The sequence below is a fragment of the Cylas formicarius genome, unplaced genomic scaffold, assembly GCF_029955315.1.
Source record: "Cylas formicarius isolate icCylForm1 unplaced genomic scaffold, icCylForm1.1 PGA_scaffold_7__23_contigs__length_41026272, whole genome shotgun sequence".
Taxonomy (NCBI): Eukaryota; Metazoa; Arthropoda; class Insecta; order Coleoptera; family Brentidae; genus Cylas; species Cylas formicarius.
Window position 1 is genome coordinate 36,544,799 of NW_026844352.1, and position 17,351 is coordinate 36,562,149.

Here is a 17,351-nt window from a genome sequence, read left to right on the forward strand (position 1 = left end):
TCGAATTCGACTGTTTATGTTCATTTGAAAGGCATGGGCTTAACTTCGAAGCTCGATGTGTGGGTGCCCCATGTCCTTACGGAGCGAAATTTGTGTCGTTGCGTTGACGTGTGTGATTCGCTCCTCAAACGCCAAGAAAATGATCCATTTTTGAAGCGGATTATTACTGGGGACGAAAAATGGGTTGTATACAACAATGTTAAACGCAAGAGGTCATGGAGCAGAAAAGATGAACCGGCTCAAAGCGTGTCAAAAGCCAACATTCACCAAAAAAAGGTGATGCTCTCCGTTTGGTGGGATGTCAAAGGAATCGTTTTTTTTTGAGCTTTTGCCGGACAATACAACCATTAATTCAGAAGTCTATGGTCATCAGCTGGACAAATTGAATGATTCACTTAAAGAGAAGAGGCCCGAATTAATCAACAGGAAGGGTGTAGTGTTCCACCAGGATAATGCGAGACCTCACACAAATTTGGTCACTCGCCAAAAACTTTTACAGCTTGAATGGGACGTACTGCAACATCCACCATATTCTCCAGATCTGGCGCCTTCCGACTACTATTTGTTCCGGTCCCTGCAAAATTTTTTGGATGGCAAAACCTTTACCTCAAATGAAAATGTCAAAAACCACCTGAACCAGTTTTTTTCCAGCAAGGACCAAAACTTTTATGAGAGGGGAATTATGTTACTGCCAGAAAGATGGCAAAAGGTGTTGGACCAGAATGGCCAATATATAATTTAATAAAATATTTATTCATTATACGAAAACTTTCTTTCATGTTCCCCAAAAAAAACGAAATGACTTTCCGAACAACCCAATAGTAATCCTTTAGCAAAAATCTAGTATCATAACTAACCACCCGCCGCTAAAATTACATAATTACACAGCTCTACAAATAAAGATTTTTTTTTGTATATATATATATATATATATATATATATATATATATATATATATATATATATATATATATATATATATATATATACAGGGTTTTTCACTTAAAACTCCGCCAATAAGTCCAAAACGAAAAGAAATATTTAATTTATGTAAAAAGTAGTCAAAGTGTGGGGTCAAGTAGATATTTCCTAAAGTTTAAAAAATTCGACCCCTGCAAAGAGCTGGGCGTCGCGACGCATCGAAAAATTATTCGATTGCAGAGACTTTGGAAATACGCGCATACAAAAGTACATATTATTTAAAAACTTTTTTGTTATTTACTCAAACTTATTTACTTTACCCGTTTCTAAGTTATACCGATTTAAAGTAAACATTTCTTGATTAATAAAAAATGTGATTAACGCTTATTTTTACAAGTATGCCATGAATGTTAGTTACTATGGCAACCATTGTTATCGCAGTTGTTTTAAGTGCAATTACAAACAATAGATTTCAACTATTTTAGTATGATTTTATTTATTATTTTTTATCGATTTAGTTCTGATAACATGATAAATAAATGAAAATCAGTAAAATACCTACAAGTTAATAACCAAAATTATTATTGCAATTAACTACATAATAAGACATTTCAAAAATTTTGTTCAAAATTATGTCCATCTGCTCGAACACAACTATCAAAAACTTTTAACAGATGAGCTTGGGTCACTTGTAGGAGAGTCCTTCATGTGATAGCGGCACACGTTGCACTAATTTTGTTAATGAGATCAGCCATATCTTCGATAGGTTCTTCATAGATAACGTTTTTTAGGTAGCCCCAAACAAAATAATCTGGTGGTGTAATGTCCGGGGACCTCGCCGGCCACCTTACCGGTCCATTAGTACCAAACCATCTATTGGGATATTCTCGGTTCAAATACCTCGTTACTATTTGGGCATTATGTGCAGGCGCTCCATCCTGCTGTAGCCACATATTCATTCTAGTGTCAAGAGGCACTTCTTCCAATAGTTCCGGAAGTGTAGTTTGAAGAAATCTTAAATAGCGATCTGCATTTAAAGTTCCTTCGTAAAAGTAAGGTCCGATAAGGAATCCATTTAATATGCCGCACCAAACATTGATACTAAAAATTCGTTGGTTAACGAGGATGGCTTTCGGACCAAAAACGACAGTTGTGTCTATTAACGATTCCATTATTTTGAAATCGACTTTCGTCGCTCCATAAAATTTTCGAGAGAAAATTTGCATCTTGGCTATACAAATCGGACAAATACATTCTTCTAGCATAATCGCCTGGTTCTAGTTTATGAACTAGTTTACTTTTGTACGGGTGAAAAGAGTTTCTATGTAGAATTCTCCACGAAGAACTTATGGTAACACCAGTATTTTCTTTTACCTCTGATAGGGATATCTTGGGGTTTTTATCAACCTGCTGAATTACAGCAGCAGTATTTTCATCATTTGTAGCCGTCCTGTTCCTATCTCTTTTAGGTTTTATGAAGCTGCCATATTCTCTTAAGTTTTTAGATAAACTTGAAAAGATTTTTGCATCTCTTCTATGCGGATAACGCCGTGCGTAAACTCTTTTTGCTTCTCTACAATTGCATCTGCATTCTCCAAACACCAGTAACATGTCTACTTTTTCCTCATTGCTAAATTGCACCATTTTCACATAATAATTCTTAGTTTTTTTTAAACCGAACAAATTTGGATATTTCTTGTGAACAAAATGTGACAATTTTTTGATACAGCAATAACAACTTACGTTTGTAATTGCACTTAAAACAACTGCGATAACAATGGTTGCCATAGTAACTAACATTCATGGCATACTTGTAAAAATAAGCGTTAATCACATTTTTTATTAATCAAGAAATGTTTACTTTAAATCGGTATAACTTAGAAACGGGTTAAGTAAATAAGTTTGAGTAAATAACAAAAAAGTTTTTAAATAATATGTTCTTTTGTATGCGCGTATTTCCAAAGTCTCTGCAATCGAATAATTTTTCGACGCGTCGCGACGCCCAGCTCTTTGCAGGCGTCGAATTTTTTAAACTTTATGAAATATCTACTTGACCCCACACTTTGACTACTTTTTACATAAATTAAATATTTCTTTTCGTTTTGGACTTATTGGCGTGCGGAGTTTTAAGTGAAAAACCATGTATATATATATATATATATATATATATATATATATATATATATATATATATATATATATATATATATATATATATATATATATATATATATATATATATATATATATATATATATATATATATATATATATATATATGGAAGCACTGACTGTGCTTATGATTTTCACAAATCCTATAATTTGAACAATAATCAGCTTTTTATTCATAAAAATCGATTTTATCAGTCATGATTAGGCTTCTGCACAACTTTTTCGCACATACAAACATCACGTGAACCCTACTCTTAGCGATCTCCACCCTTTGCTCCGCTGAACAGCTGACATCTCAACTATTCGACAATACGAAGTACCAACATGTGAATCTAAATAAGTTCTTATGAGTTAATATTTCGTCTCAATTACTGAATATATATTTAAATATATATTTGTTTTGTCTTTTAAAATATGAGTTCGTCAAGAAGAAAGTGTAAATATAGTACTGATTTGTTTTGTTATATTTGCGGTGTTTATTTAACAAAAAAACAACTACGAAACATTACAGACTTTGTTAAGGAGGCTTACACTGAATATTTCGGTTTTAAAATGGACAAACTAGAAAAACCATGGGTCTTTACGGTTATGGAAAGAAGGAGAACGTTCTGGGTTGGACTTTGGTATTCCGATGATCTGGATGGAGCCTACAAATCATTTCGATGATGGTTACTTTTGCGTTGTAGATGCTGGAGGTTTCAATCGCAATCAAACCTGGAGATATCCAGATTTACAGTCTACAAAACGTCCTATACTACACAGTAAAAATCTTCCTCGGCCTATTTAAAAAAAGTAATTTGAATGCCCTCAGAAACAATGTTACCAAATTCACAGAAAGCGGGACAGCCTACTATCTACGCTCAAGTTATTTTCTCAAAATGAACTCGGTGATTTAATACGTGATCTCCATTTATCAAAACAAAAATCAGAATTATTAGCGTCAAGATTGAAAGAAAAAAATTTATTGACCACAAAAGTGACAATTACGACATACAGGACACGCGAAAAACAGTTATTGCAATTTTTTAGTGAAGATGAAGGTCTGGTGTACTGTAATGATATCGCGAAGCTACTTTTAGGGTTTAGCAGCATACAAACCTACTGAGTGGTGACTTTTCATTGACACTTCTAATAGAAGTTTGAAATGCGTTTTACTGTACAATGGTAATAAAATTGCCTATTCAACAAAACTCAAAGCGGAGTATGACAATGTAAAATTAGTTTTAGAAAAAATTAAATACTCGGAACATCAATGGCTGATTTGTGTAGATTTGAAAAAATTTTATTCAGTCAACAAAGTGGATACACGAAATACCCGTACTTTATTTGTATGTGGGACAGTAGAGCAAAGCGACATCATTGGAATCAAGATGTTTGGCCTGTGAGAGATTCTTTAACTGTCGGTAAAGCCAATGTAATAAGAGATCCATTGGTAAGCAGAGACAGAGTATGAAAAAGTTGAAAATTGGAATATTTTATGGCCCTCAAATACGGCAAATGATGAAGGACTCAGATTTTATCAAATTTATGACTGTTCCGGAAAGTAAAGTTTGTGAAAGTTTTGTATTGGTAGTCGAAAATTTCCTAGGTAATCATAAAGCACCAAATTATGAAGAAATTGTGAAAATATGCTGACAAATTGTCACATTCTAGGAGCAAATATGAGTATCAAGTTGCACTATCTTCGCAATCATCTAGATAAATTCCCGGATAATTTAAGGAATTATAGTGAAGAGCAGGGAGAGCGGTTCCACCGGGATCTAAAAGTGATGGAAGAACAGTACCAGGGTCGCTGGGATTGTCACATGATGGCAGATTAATGCTGGTGGTTAAAAAGAGATTGTCCAAACAAGAGTTATAACAGAAAAGCTAATAAAAGGCGTTTTATTTAAATATAGTATAAGTTTTTAACATTTTTTTCTCTATTTACTTCAATGTTTGTTAATCTTTCAAAATAAAACTAATATTTTCAACATTTATGTCATTTTATTTCTTGTTTTCCGATTTTTTAAAATTAAAATCAAAATAAAGATTTTAACAAAATTGACAGCAATTCTTACAAAATCATTGATAGTTCCATGAATTGTGAGAATAAATATATCTAAAATTAGTCTCATATCCAGGGCAACAAAATCATTGTATACCAGTGTTATTATTACCCCCACCATTCTTACTCTATCCTACTTGCATTGGGATGCGTATAGCCGATGAAAATCATTTTTCTACTGCTATCAAAAAATGGTGACATTTTTTAATGGTTTTTACTGTGACAAATACATTGCGCGAGGTATTTCGCACACTGTTGTTTGGTATTTCCATAGAAACCAAAATATAGAGGCTATTTTACAACATAACGTTCTAATGGATAATAATGTATTCGTTATGTAACAATCCAAATAAATGCAACTGTAGAAAAATATTGTATACAACTGTTATAAATAACTATTTACAATTTTCAGCGACACACCGCAGATAACCGGTATAAATGGGCCACTGACATTGCGCACCGATCAGCTGTGAAGGTGCAGTACTGCCAACCACAATTTTTTAGTCCCACGCCACATTTTGCACAGACCACAAATTGAAGCTTTCCAAATTCAGCATATTAACCATAGAATTAGATTTGACAGTAGTCAGTGGGCAGACGTTTGACATGTCGTTATCGTAAACTTCGCAGCAACATAATAGTTCCGAAATTTTGTGATTTAAATTTATTAAATAGAATTTTACTAAAGTATAACAGGGCGACCGTTTACATCATTCAATGAATATCCGTTAACTCAAATTCGCGAGCAGATCAATATTTCAAAACCTGGTAAAAGTTGTTCATCATTCCTTATTGGCAAATGACCAAAACTGGATTCCGGAAGTAGGAAGAGAGGCAGAAAACATTGGGTGAGTTGCTCTATTTTTATTTTGGTACAAACTGGATTCCTAATTTTCGTAAATCGGAACGGGTCAATTCCCTGGTCCAGTACTTTAACCTTGGTTAGCGTTGAAGGAAAGCAGCCTCTGGGAAGGTCTCCTTTGTGTAATTTCGTTCTTGCGTAGTGAGTGCTGTTTTTTTATCGGGTTCTATCATTGCCAAAGGTTTTGCTGGTTATTATCTTATATACCTTTTATGTCATTGATTGTCATTAAAAAAAATCTAACCTTTTTTATTTGAATGATACGTAATCAAGAGGTAAACCGCAAATCCCATCTGGCGTAATTGCTGAACAATGTGAAACGCTTGTATTGCGAATGATACCACAAAAGTGTCGATCAACTGTGGACCAGTAGAGAAATTATAAATTTGCAGGATTAAGAAATAATTAAGTACAGGGGATCCATATGTCCTTTGGTCCCTCAGTGGATCCCTTATGCTTAATTGGTTATCAATTCTGTAAGTTTATAATTTCTCCATTGCTCTGGAATTTACGCCGCATGAGATTTGCGGTGTACATCTCAATTACTTATCATCTGAAATCAAAAAGGTTAGAAATGTCTCTTTGATAACTATCAATGACAAAAGGTATTCAAGATAACCAACAAAAAACCTTTTGCCCTGATACAACTCGTTAAAAAACAAATAAACAATAAAGTGGGCTCCTCTTAAAATCATGTTTTTAAAAATTGAACAGTATTTAAATGGAGCTGATAACCGGTTTAAGGAAAGCATGATATCTTAAAATAAAAAATATTACAGAGTTGGTAGAAAACTGGAATACCTGAAAATGGTTAAGAGAATTGAATAATTGTAAAGCTATTCTATTATTAATGGCTGGATACTTTTTTCTTACGTTTTTTCTTACTGAGCTGTGGCAATAGTAAATGAAAATGTGTTTAGTTAAAGACTTATTGAAGATATAGTGATAATTACAAAAGACCAATGCAAAAATATAAGCTCCAATATGACTTGTTTACCTACTTAATTGCAGGTGAAAATAATGGACGATACAGATGTGGAGATGGCTCAGGACGAGCCAAAATCTACAGATATATCGTCAGCATGGTTGGATCATTTTTTGAAGGGTAACTTTGAAGCCGCAGAGTTCAAACATCACTGGTCCCGTTGGGTACCTAAAATTTATAGCCCCGCGCTTAGCGAGAACTGTCTGAATTGGACCTTTAACGAAACCTTAGCTCAGGAAGTGTTATTTTTGCCGCTCGAAGAGTTTATATGCAACGGAAATCCCGACGAGGTGTTCAAACATATTAGCGAGTTAAACAAGCAACCGTCAGTGTGCGGGAAATTTTTCAAAAACGCAGATCCGACTTACTCTTGCCGCGAATGCGGAATGGATAAGACGTGCGTATTATGTGTGGAATGTTTCAAACATTCCGAGCACCGTTTCCACAAGTACCGGATGGGGATGTCGGGAGGCGGAGGTTGTTGCGACTGCGGCGACGTAGAAGCATGGAAGAGGGCGCCGTTTTGCGAACTGCACAGGGGTGATCAGTCGGAAGGCGACGGCAAAGGTATTCTCGCACCGGATTTACTGGAAAGGACCCGACTCGTGTTCGATACAGTCTTGTGGTACGCGTTTCGCCGATTGACTACAGACTTGGTGGCCAGTTTGAAATCGGACGGAATTTCAGAAGACATCTTCGATCTGGATGAGTACTGCACCATACTTTACAATGACGAGGTGCACACATTTGAGCAGGTGATAAACACTCTTGGTCGGGTGCTCAAGTGCACTCAGAGGTCGTCGACCGAGTTTGTCACTAGTATAGACCGTGAAGGGAGAGCTATAGTCAAGTGCTCCACTTTCCAGCACTGCTCCGACTTGAAGCAAGAAATCGAAAAGTATACGTCGAAGCACGGCAGCAAACCATTAAAGGTTTTGGTGAATCACACCCACGTGATCGCCCATCAGATCTTCGCAATGAAACTGTTGAACTGGCTCGAAAAACTGTTGGGCAACGGAGCGGCGTTTAGAGCGGTTTTTTCGGAATGCGCGTCGAAACCACCTCAGCCGATGAGACCGTGTTTGATAACGGAAATCATGTTGTACGATTCGACCTTGTGGAAAAGCGCCCGGACCCAGTGGCACCGGCTGCTGATAGCCGGGATGCTTTTAGAATACGAGAACAAAAAAACCCTTGCCAAACTGTTTACGAAAAATTACGCGCAGATTATGAAAGATTTTATTAGGGACGATCACGAGCACTCGTACTCAATATCGTCGCTCGCCGTTCAACTCTATACCGTCCCTACTTTGGCTCAGCACTTGATAGAGAATGATGACGTATTGTTCATCCTATTGAACACGTTGATGTCTGAATACGATAAAAAATGCAACAAGGCGGGCAAATTGGAGTTCGAGCGTAATCCTTCGTTTCACACGTTCAAAAGGACCTTGTTCATGCTCTACGACCTGAAGTATTTGCTTACTTACCCGCCGGAACGCTGGACCGATAACTTGAGGCGAAGCTTCCTTCACGGATTTTCCGTTTTGCTCACGCTTCTTGTGAAGATGCAAGGTATATTTTTTTAGTTTTTGAAATTAACGCTTGATTTTTCTTGATTTTAATCCGATAATTTATTTATATTTACTGAAACGTGTTGTTACGCATGTGCGCAAGTTCCTTTTTTTAAGAATAAATATTTGAATTAACATTGTAAAATTTTCCATTTATTTATAAAAATGATGTTTAAATTTTGACGTCTATATTTTTATTCCGGTATCCTAAATTATTTTGGTCTTTTTATAATGATATAAATCTATATATTCGTTTTAAATAAAGAACTGCTTTATTTATCTAATAATTCTTATTCCTTGTAAAAATCTTTGCATTATTTTTTCTAATAAGATTTGGTGAATTTGTTTGCCTTTGTGTCTCCATCGATATTTTTCTGTTTTGTTCTTTTTTTCTTTCCTTTATATTTTAAAGTTTTATTGCAGATGTTCATATTTGTCATTTTGTTCCAATTCAAGTATTTGTTTTTTAATTTTGCAATTAATTATCTGATAATTGTATTCTTTCCTATATGCACTCACTCTGTTTTTGTTCTTCTACTGCTTTCCAAGTTTTTTTTTTTCATTATCGTGTTTCTTGCATTATTGTATTGTGGTCCTTATATACTGTATATTTAAATTCATCCTTTCCAAGTTTTGTCAGGTGCCTTCTTTTTCTGCATGTTTGTAGTTTTATTTCTACCTTTCCTATAGTCCTTTAGTTGGATTTTAAAATTTCTTATTGTGTTCTAATTCAAATTTTATTTGTATTTATTTTTTAATATCGTTGTTTCATTTTTTGTATAATTCCTTCTCTTTTTGTTTTTCTACATTTCTTCCATTTTTTTAAATCACCCTCTAGTTCACAATGCTTGTAGTTTTTAGCTCTAACTTAGGTTTACTTAGACTTTTATATGTTCTCCCTTGATTCATGTTTTGAATTTTTGATTTCTAATTTTCGGAACGTTTTTTCCCCGTTCTCCGCGCACTCTACGCTATCTTTCCCTTTTGTAGGAATGGACGCGGTCACGAGGCAAGTAGGTCAGCACATGGAATACGAGCCAGAATGGGAATCCGGTTTTAACCTCCACATCAAACTAGCATATTGTATATCTCAGGTTATAGAATGGTGCGGAACGGATCGCGTGATCCTCATCAAAGCGTACCGCTTGGTGTTGAAAGCGTTGGAAGAGAACCCGTGCTACGAGCCGAACGAAGCGGGCGAAGTGCGAGAACTGGCCGATCACGGCACCGCGTGTCTACACTACGACGTGTCGTCAAAACCCGTTTCCATACACTTGCCGCTCACGCGACTCTTGGCCGCACTGCACCTTCGCCTCGAAAAGTTCGGCCTGCATTTCGACGGCCAAGAGTTTCAGGTGGTCAAACCCACTCCGGTGCAGATTATCGAACCGGTGCTCAGAGCTCAAGTGATGATCGCTCAAGTCCACGCGGGCATGTGGCGCAGAAACGGTTACGCGCTACTCAACACCCTCTACTTTTACCACAACGTCAAATGTCGCACGGAAATGCTCGACCGAGACATCGCGCTGCTTCAGATTGGCGCCTCGCTGATCGAGAGCAACGAATTTCTGATACACGTGCTGAACAAATTCAACCTGATTAACTGGGCGTTGCCCGACTTTGAAACCAACTCCCTCAAAGCGTCCGAGGACGATAATATGCGTCAGACGATTAATTTGGTCGAGGAGTTGCTTCACCTGCTCGTAGTGATTGTGGGCGAGAGGTACATGCCAGGGGTGAGCGATGTGACTGTGAAGGACCGCATAAAAAAGGACGTGCTGCAAAGTCTGTGCATCAAGCCGGCACCGCACTCCGAATTGGTCAAGTGCGTCTCTGACGACTTGGAAATTGAAGACGGTATCGTCGACAAGGTAATCCACGAGATCGCGGTATTCAAAAGTCCCACCCAATCGACGGGCAAGGGTGTGTACGAGCTGAAGGAGGAGTACTTTAACGACTTCAACGTGTTCTTTTATCACTACACTCGCGAGGAGCTGTCCAAAGCGGAGGAGGCGCAGAGAAAAAGGCGCAAGGCGGCCGGGGAGCTCGAGTGCTGCCCCCCGCCCAAATTGCCGAAGTTGACCGAGTCGTTCGCACTGCTGGTGAACCTGCTGCAGTGCGACGTGATGCTCCATGTAATGCGCACCGTGTTCGAGAGGTGTCTCAATCTGCGTGCGAGAAGCTTTTCTGAACCGCAGCTCCACAAGGTGTTGCACCTTATTGGTTATGCGCTGTTAGAAGAGCAGTCGGGAAACTATCCGTTCTTCAGGTTTGTGGAGAACGCCTCCAAATTCGGGATCTTCACCCTGATGGAGGAGATCGTGAAGAGTCCGAGGATTGACGCCCACAAGGGAATCCTGCGGTGGATTTTGATCAAGTACCAGGAGGTAGCCAGCAAAGGTGGTAGGTATAACATTGTAGAGGCATCTAGGATTAGTTGATGCAGAAGTTTTTCTTTTACGATGGCAAAAATATTTTCTCTAGTCTATTCAGTCCATTTTGAGTAAATTGTGAAATTTTTAATTCTAGATTAATATTCTAATATTCTTTGGACTATAAAATAAATTTGATAGGCACACCCAAAACCAACACACTAAAAATCTAAATATTCACCATTTCCAATCAACAAATGAAAGAGTAAAGTTTGCAGCTTTAATATGTCGCGTTTTACCATTGCCGCCAGACAGTAAAAACAATTCCGAAGCTCGCCGAATCCATACTTTCATACAAAAAAAGTCAGACCTGTCATGATAGTCAAATGTTGATGACGTTTAAAATAATTGAACTATCGCCGAATCGCAGACTAAAACATACTGGAAATGGCATCTCGTTTGTCCCATTTATTATTTTAAGATGTAAACTGGATGGAACGAGTTTAACGAATTTTATTTTAAAATTTAATCAAAAAGCGACGTATTTTCTGTAATAAAAAATATCATATTAATATTAATATTTTCTGCCATGTCTATAAAAAGTTTTGAATGAATTTATCAAAAAGAATACAATCACAAATAGCAGATAAAATACTAAAAGCTAATTACTTTAACTCATTTTCACCAAATGCAACCACCAACCAAAACAAAGGACTTTTAGTTGGTTGTGCTCTGACATCGCCTTCTCTGATCTTTTGCATAATTTGTTGTAACGACTTTTTACAGAACTAAATACACAAGGGAACAGAAACTTTGGCGTTTAAGTACATATTTTCATTTAATTTTGCGGGGACGATCGAAATCTGTTTTCAGGACAAACGGCGAACGCGCAGGGCGAATGCGGTGCCGCGACCGAGAACGCGGACAACGAGAAGGAACGGCGAGCGAAACTGGCGGCGGAGAAGCGAGCAAAAATCATGGCGCAGATGCAGGCGATGCAAAAGAATTTCATCAAGGAAAACGCGAAACTGTTTGAAGAAACCGCGGGCATGGACACGGGCGCCGAGAATACCGAACACCCGGTAGCGATGGAGGTGGCAGAGAGTCGACCGATCGCGCTCGGCCCGAACCAATCGCAACGCGTCAGCGTCGAGAAAACATTCACGTGCATCCTGTGTCAGGAGACTGAAAAAATAACGGCCGACGGACCAGCAATGGTCCTGGCCGCGTTCGTTCAACAGAGCACCGTCCTCTGTCAGCACAAGAACAACAAAACGTTGCTGGACCTCGGCCAACATGACCCGTTGTTCCTGCACGCAAACCTCGGTCCCGCCCCGCATACCAGCACCTGCGGCCACGTGATGCATAGCGACTGCTGGCGCAAGTATTTCGACAGCGTGATGGTGCGCGAACACAGACGACCCTACCGACTGAGGCACCCGTCGAGTTTCGACGTCGACAAGCAGGAATTTTTGTGTCCGCTCTGCGAATGTCTGAGCAACACGGTGCTGCCGTTGGTACCGTCGCTCTACAAGCTGCAGCCCAGTTTGCCGCGGAACGACACCTCGTTCGAGGACTGGCTCGCCGACATCAACCTCGTCCTAGAGAAGAAAACGCGGGTGTGCCACGGCATATTCCAGTGCAATTTGACAGAACGCTGCGAGAACCTACACTGCGTCGCATGCGTGAACGCGTCCAGCGGCACGAGCATCGACCAGGACTCGTCCGACGAGTGCGACGTCAATTGCATCCTGCAGCCGCACCAGGTGTTTTACGCTTGCCCCGTGGACGGGACGAGCGGCGATTTGTCGCCCGGTTTCGTGGCCATGTTCCCGACCACTCCGACGATCGCCGTAGGGAGTAACCTTAAGGAAATGATCCAGGTGTTTGCGCAGGTAACCTACACCAGGGGACTTAACGTAAACCCGCATCCGTCAGACAAGAGGCTCGCGCCTCTCGCGTGGAAATCTCTCGCCTACACCATATATTCTATCGAACTGACGCTGCAGTCTTCTGGCAAGCCGGTACTGGGGGCGCTTACCAGCAGGCAACGCGATTCGATCGAGAACCTGGTGAAGGTGGTGGCCGCGTTGGGCGGGACCTGGTCCCGCAGCGTCGTCATCAACAGTCACGCCCTTTATCTGCTCTCCGTGCTGTTCGAGAACAGTAACGAGAACCCGTCGCTGCTGTTGTTCGATTCGTTCGGATTCCTCGTCTCTTTGACGTTCGCCCTGCCCAGTCTATTGGCGAAAGACGCTCCGTGTCCCGTGCCAACCGGCGGCACCCTCGAATGGCACGTGCTGAGAACGATATTCGTCTCGCATATAGTCAAGATTTTGATCCTGCTGAAGCCGGACGAAATGATCGCGGACGAGAGCGAAACAGACGAGGACGCAGACGCGGCCAACGATATTCTCGAAGTGCTAACCATTATCGGAAAACACAGAGACGGTTTGAACGGAAGCGACGTGTGGCAACACGTGAAGGCGTCCTGCTACCCGTTCCTGCGATGCTGCGTCCTATTTTACCATTACCTGACTGACGTGCCCGGTTCTGGGCAACTCGCGCGTCCCGGCGGCGCCACCTTCGACGAGATTTGCTCGTACCTCGACCTGCCGACCTCCCCCGGTGATTTGTTTCGATCTCGTTACGTGCGCGCTCTGATCGAGCGTTGGTGCGGTCACGAGGAGGTGGCCGCTTACTTGGCCGGGTCTCCTTTGCTAGTTATCGAGGAGCCGGTCAAGTTACCGCGGCTCGTAGACCTGCCCGACGATTACAGCGAACTGATCAACGCCGCGTCCACGTTCAAGTGTCCAAACAACGAGGAGGACTGCCGCAATCCCACCATGTGTTTGGCTTGCGGAAAAATATTGTGCTCCCAGAGTTACTGTTGCCAGGCGGAGTTTAACAAGATCGCGGTGGGCGCGTGCAATCTGCACGCGAGCAAATGCGGCGCAGGGGTGGGGATATTCCTGCGCATACGCGATTGCGAGCTGCTGCTGCTCACAGCGCCACACCGCGGCTGTTTCATCGTGCCGCCCTACTTGGACGATCACGGGGAAACTGATCAGGGTCTGAGACGGGGTAACCCGTTGAAATTGAGCCGCGAACGATACGAGAAACTGCAGAATCTGTGGCTCGCCCACGGCATACACGAAGAAATCGCGCGGCAGATAGAGACCAGTAATCATATAGTAGCCACCCAGTGGAACATGTTGTAGACGAGGAGAATGTCGCCGAAAAGGGCAACGGAAACGTGCTCCGGCTTTGTACCAACACACCTGCGGTTCTCGGAGATTGTCAATTGATACGAAAAGTTTGAGGAATCGCGCACCATTATTGATCGACGAGGTTGGTACAATTTCGGACGAGAAAATTTTTAAATTCAAAGTGAGATTCTTTGCTTAGGAGCTATTGAGATTTCTTCGTTGAATGTGTTTATGATAATGTGATTTTGAAAATATTTAGATGTAAATTACACGGTTTGTATATATATAATTCTAATAAAAGTTTTTAGTTTTAAGCCCGCGTTGATTTTTTCCACGAATTAATGGCAGGTCGAAAATTCCGTATATTACCACCCAAAAAGTATCTCTTTCAAAAAGGCGTTTCAAATTTGCAAATCTTTTGTAACAGTACAAATTTACGATATATGTGGAGCGTCGCTCGTTTGCGAGTCTCTTTTAGCCCCATGTTGGATGACGTGATCCGTGAATTTTTTAAGTTATTATTTAAAGGCTAAAAATGTTAAGAATTTATTTCCATTTGTTTTTGTCACATACAAAGTTATTTTATATCGCAATATTAAAGATTAAATTACTTCAAAAAACGACAGAAGTAAGAAAAACCAAAATGTCGCTACAGAGAAGTTAATGACCTTAACCTCGAGTCAAGTAAAAACGACCAATATTTTGACAGCTTAAATTTGACATAACCTTAAAAGTAAACTGTATCTTGTGGGAGGTCACAAATTTTTTGTACAAGGATGTTTTACTGAATAGTCAATGAACGTATAGATGGATACGAGATATGGACTTTCCATTTGAGTCGCAATGTAGCGGATGCGATATAAACCACGACGATATTTTGGAATTTCTCGGGGTAAATTGTTAAATATCAAGCAGATGTATAAAGAAATGGACACTTTTTAGGAAGTTGTATCGCATATATACGCTTTTAGAGACAGGTATTTCGAAAACCACGGAATCGATGAAGCACTAAAGAAAAATGAAGAGATTAAACAGGTGCTGGACAAAGATAAACACATTTTTCAAAAACATGAACAATTGGCGTTGAAACTTAATAAAGCAAAATACAATTTTTTGAAAGGCAAGTTATTAAATGTACTACCTGATTATTCCCAAGAAGCAGAAATTTTACTGTCAAAGGCGATTAAATTAGATCCAAAGTTAGTGGATGCGTGGAATGAATTGGGCGAGTGTTACTGTAAAAATAATGATTTAATAAAAGCCACAAGTTGCTTTGAAGGTGCATTGAAAGAGGTATGCATATTTATGTAGTGGAGAATGGATTTTTGTAGATTTAGTTTTTTAGAAAAAAAATAAAATTTCACTAAGGAGTCTTTCAATTTTATCAAGACAAGCAGAATGCAAGAACAATGAAGAAAAAGTGCAAAATATAGAGAAAGGGCTCAGCTATGCCAAAGAGTCTGTACAATTGGACCCTAAAGATGGACTCTCGTGGGCTATTCTAGGAAATGCACATCTCTCTTATTTCTTTGGAATACAGCAAAATCCTAGAATATTAAAACAGTGTTTGGGGGCATATTCTCAGGCAGTAGTTTTCTAAAATCGAATTTCAAAAACCCCATTTTCCTTAACTGTTTTATTTTCAGGAAAAAGATATAGTAGCAAAAAGCACTTCCGATTTACACTATAATAAAGGAATAGTAAGGTCTGATATACGAAACTTGCATTTGTAATAAAATGTATATTTTGTAGACATTAAAGTATGAGGAAGAATTCCAATTGGCACTTGAGTGCTTTAATGAGGCATCACTATATGATCCCACATGGGAACCTCCTAAAACTAAAGAGAAACAATTACTCAGGTATTTAGCCGAGATTCAAGAGTTGGTGATAATGAAAGGCAAAATGAAACCTAAAAAATTGCAGCAAATATTACAGGTTAGCTTATATATCTTTTAATTTCGATTGAGTAATCGGTAGTCCCTCAGTCTATTGACAACAAGAAACTTGGACCTTACGGTGGCGGAAGTTATACATCATCTAGCGGGCAAACTGTAAAGCTTATAGAAACGCCATTTAATAGATTGATCTCTGGATTAAATGAGGAAAAGGTCGTTTTAGGTAAAGTTGTGTGCTCTGTGAGGAACGAAGATTCGGTGCCGTTGTAAGTGTTTGTATTTACTGTTAAGGGGTGCCTTGTGTATATTATTCTTGTAGCACATTTTGTATGGTTGATAAAAATGGAGAGTGTATTGTTGTAAGTGTCTTTAATTTGGCAGATGGAAAAGGGGTAATCATTGGAGACTCGGTTGCCATCCCAGAGCCTTTCATAACTGACATAGACTTCAGTTATAGAGAAAATGTAAGTACAATTGTACTCCAATCAATCAAAATATATTGATTAATGCAGGATCAATTTCAGACATTTAAATTTAGACTCGTGAGGGTCGAAACTCCTGTGATATTGGTTGTCAATGGAAAAAAAATTGGCAAGGAGTTGCAGGCTGGCGTGCAAATGTCGATTTCGAAAAAATTTGACTGATTTTTTATTATTCTTCTTTTTATAAAATTGCAAGTATTTTTTTTTAATTTGGTTAGGATTAGCATAGTTTCCCAAATGAAACTAATTTTCCGTAGTCTTTCAGAATGCAAAGGATAAAATTCATCAGACCAATCTTTTGAAGAGCTTTAAGAAATAATCCGGTAATATTATTGCTATTTAATTTGTTGTAAACATTAGGTACATTTTCTTATCTTGTTAATTACTTTTCTAATAAAAAAACGTAGTTTTAGATAGTTTGTTATTGTTGTACAGTATTTTGATAAAAATAATGTCTTGGAAGCGTACTATTGTGGCTACTAACTACAGCTCAGAATGCTAAGGTTAATTTGTAATAGCCGACACCATACAGCTATTAAATACTATAGTGAAACTACCATGCTGAAAGTTAATGTGCCGCAAGAAGCATTGGTATTTTATTAGAAAGGGTTTTCCGCGCAAGCCTCTACATTTCACCCACTAACTTGCACTTTGCGCCATCTAAACAGCAATTTCTATACACTTAATCCGTTTTCCCAGAACATTTTAAACAAAATTATTGACGATCTCTCCATGTTGGTTTTTGAATGTCACGACGTCATTGGTTAAAAATGAGATTTTAAATCTCGCGCATGCGCATGTTGAATGGACTTTCTCAATAGTTGCTGCT

General features: G+C 39.1%; 2 protein-coding genes across 4 annotated transcripts; both read left to right on the forward strand.

Moving 5' to 3' along the window:
- Positions 1 to 5,738: 5,738 nt before the first annotated feature.
- Positions 5,739 to 14,456, forward strand: LOC132704811 (E3 ubiquitin-protein ligase UBR2). Its single transcript, XM_060675079.1, has 4 exons — positions 5,739 to 5,988; positions 7,014 to 8,562; positions 9,552 to 10,964; positions 11,807 to 14,456. Exons 2-4 carry the CDS (start codon positions 7,023 to 7,025, stop codon positions 14,152 to 14,154), a joined length of 5,301 nt encoding a protein of 1,766 aa, XP_060531062.1. The 5' UTR covers positions 5,739 to 5,988; positions 7,014 to 7,022; the 3' UTR covers positions 14,155 to 14,456.
- A 392-nt stretch (positions 14,457 to 14,848) lies between these two features.
- LOC132704737 (tetratricopeptide repeat protein 5-like) lies at positions 14,849 to 16,923 on the forward strand. 3 transcript variants are annotated; one of them, XM_060674946.1, is made up of 9 exons: positions 14,849 to 15,034; positions 15,085 to 15,435; positions 15,488 to 15,730; positions 15,789 to 15,842; positions 15,895 to 16,080; positions 16,131 to 16,306; positions 16,360 to 16,504; positions 16,565 to 16,713; positions 16,788 to 16,923. In XM_060674946.1, the coding sequence occupies exons 1-8, from the start codon at positions 14,963 to 14,965 to the stop codon at positions 16,682 to 16,684; spliced, it is 1,347 nt and encodes a 448-aa protein (XP_060530929.1). In that variant the 5' UTR covers positions 14,849 to 14,962; the 3' UTR covers positions 16,685 to 16,713; positions 16,788 to 16,923. The 3 variants fall into 3 exon arrangements, with proteins under 3 accessions (XP_060530929.1, XP_060530930.1, XP_060530928.1); XM_060674947.1 differs by having other exon boundaries at positions 16,780 to 16,906; XM_060674945.1 differs by having other exon boundaries at positions 16,565 to 16,910.
- The last annotated feature ends 428 nt before the right edge of the window (positions 16,924 to 17,351 follow it).

Bases quoted from the DNA above. Each gene is read 5' to 3' on its own strand.
- LOC132704737 (XM_060674946.1), top strand. From the start codon at position 14,963: ATGGACTTTCCATTTGAGTCGCAATGTAGCGGATGCGATATAAACCAC. The intron at 16,307-16,359 runs GTAAGTGTTTGT...TTATTCTTGTAG, and splicing joins AACGAAGATTCGGTGCCGTT to CACATTTTGTATGGTTGATA. The intron at 16,505-16,564 runs GTAAGTACAATT...GATCAATTTCAG, and splicing joins ACTTCAGTTATAGAGAAAAT to ACATTTAAATTTAGACTCGT.
- LOC132704811 (XM_060675079.1), top strand. From the start codon at position 7,023: ATGGACGATACAGATGTGGAGATGGCTCAGGACGAGCCAAAATCTACA. The intron at 8,563-9,551 runs GTATATTTTTTT...TCCCTTTTGTAG, and splicing joins GCTTCTTGTGAAGATGCAAG to GAATGGACGCGGTCACGAGG. The intron at 10,965-11,806 runs GTAGGTATAACA...ATCTGTTTTCAG, and splicing joins GGAGGTAGCCAGCAAAGGTG to GACAAACGGCGAACGCGCAG.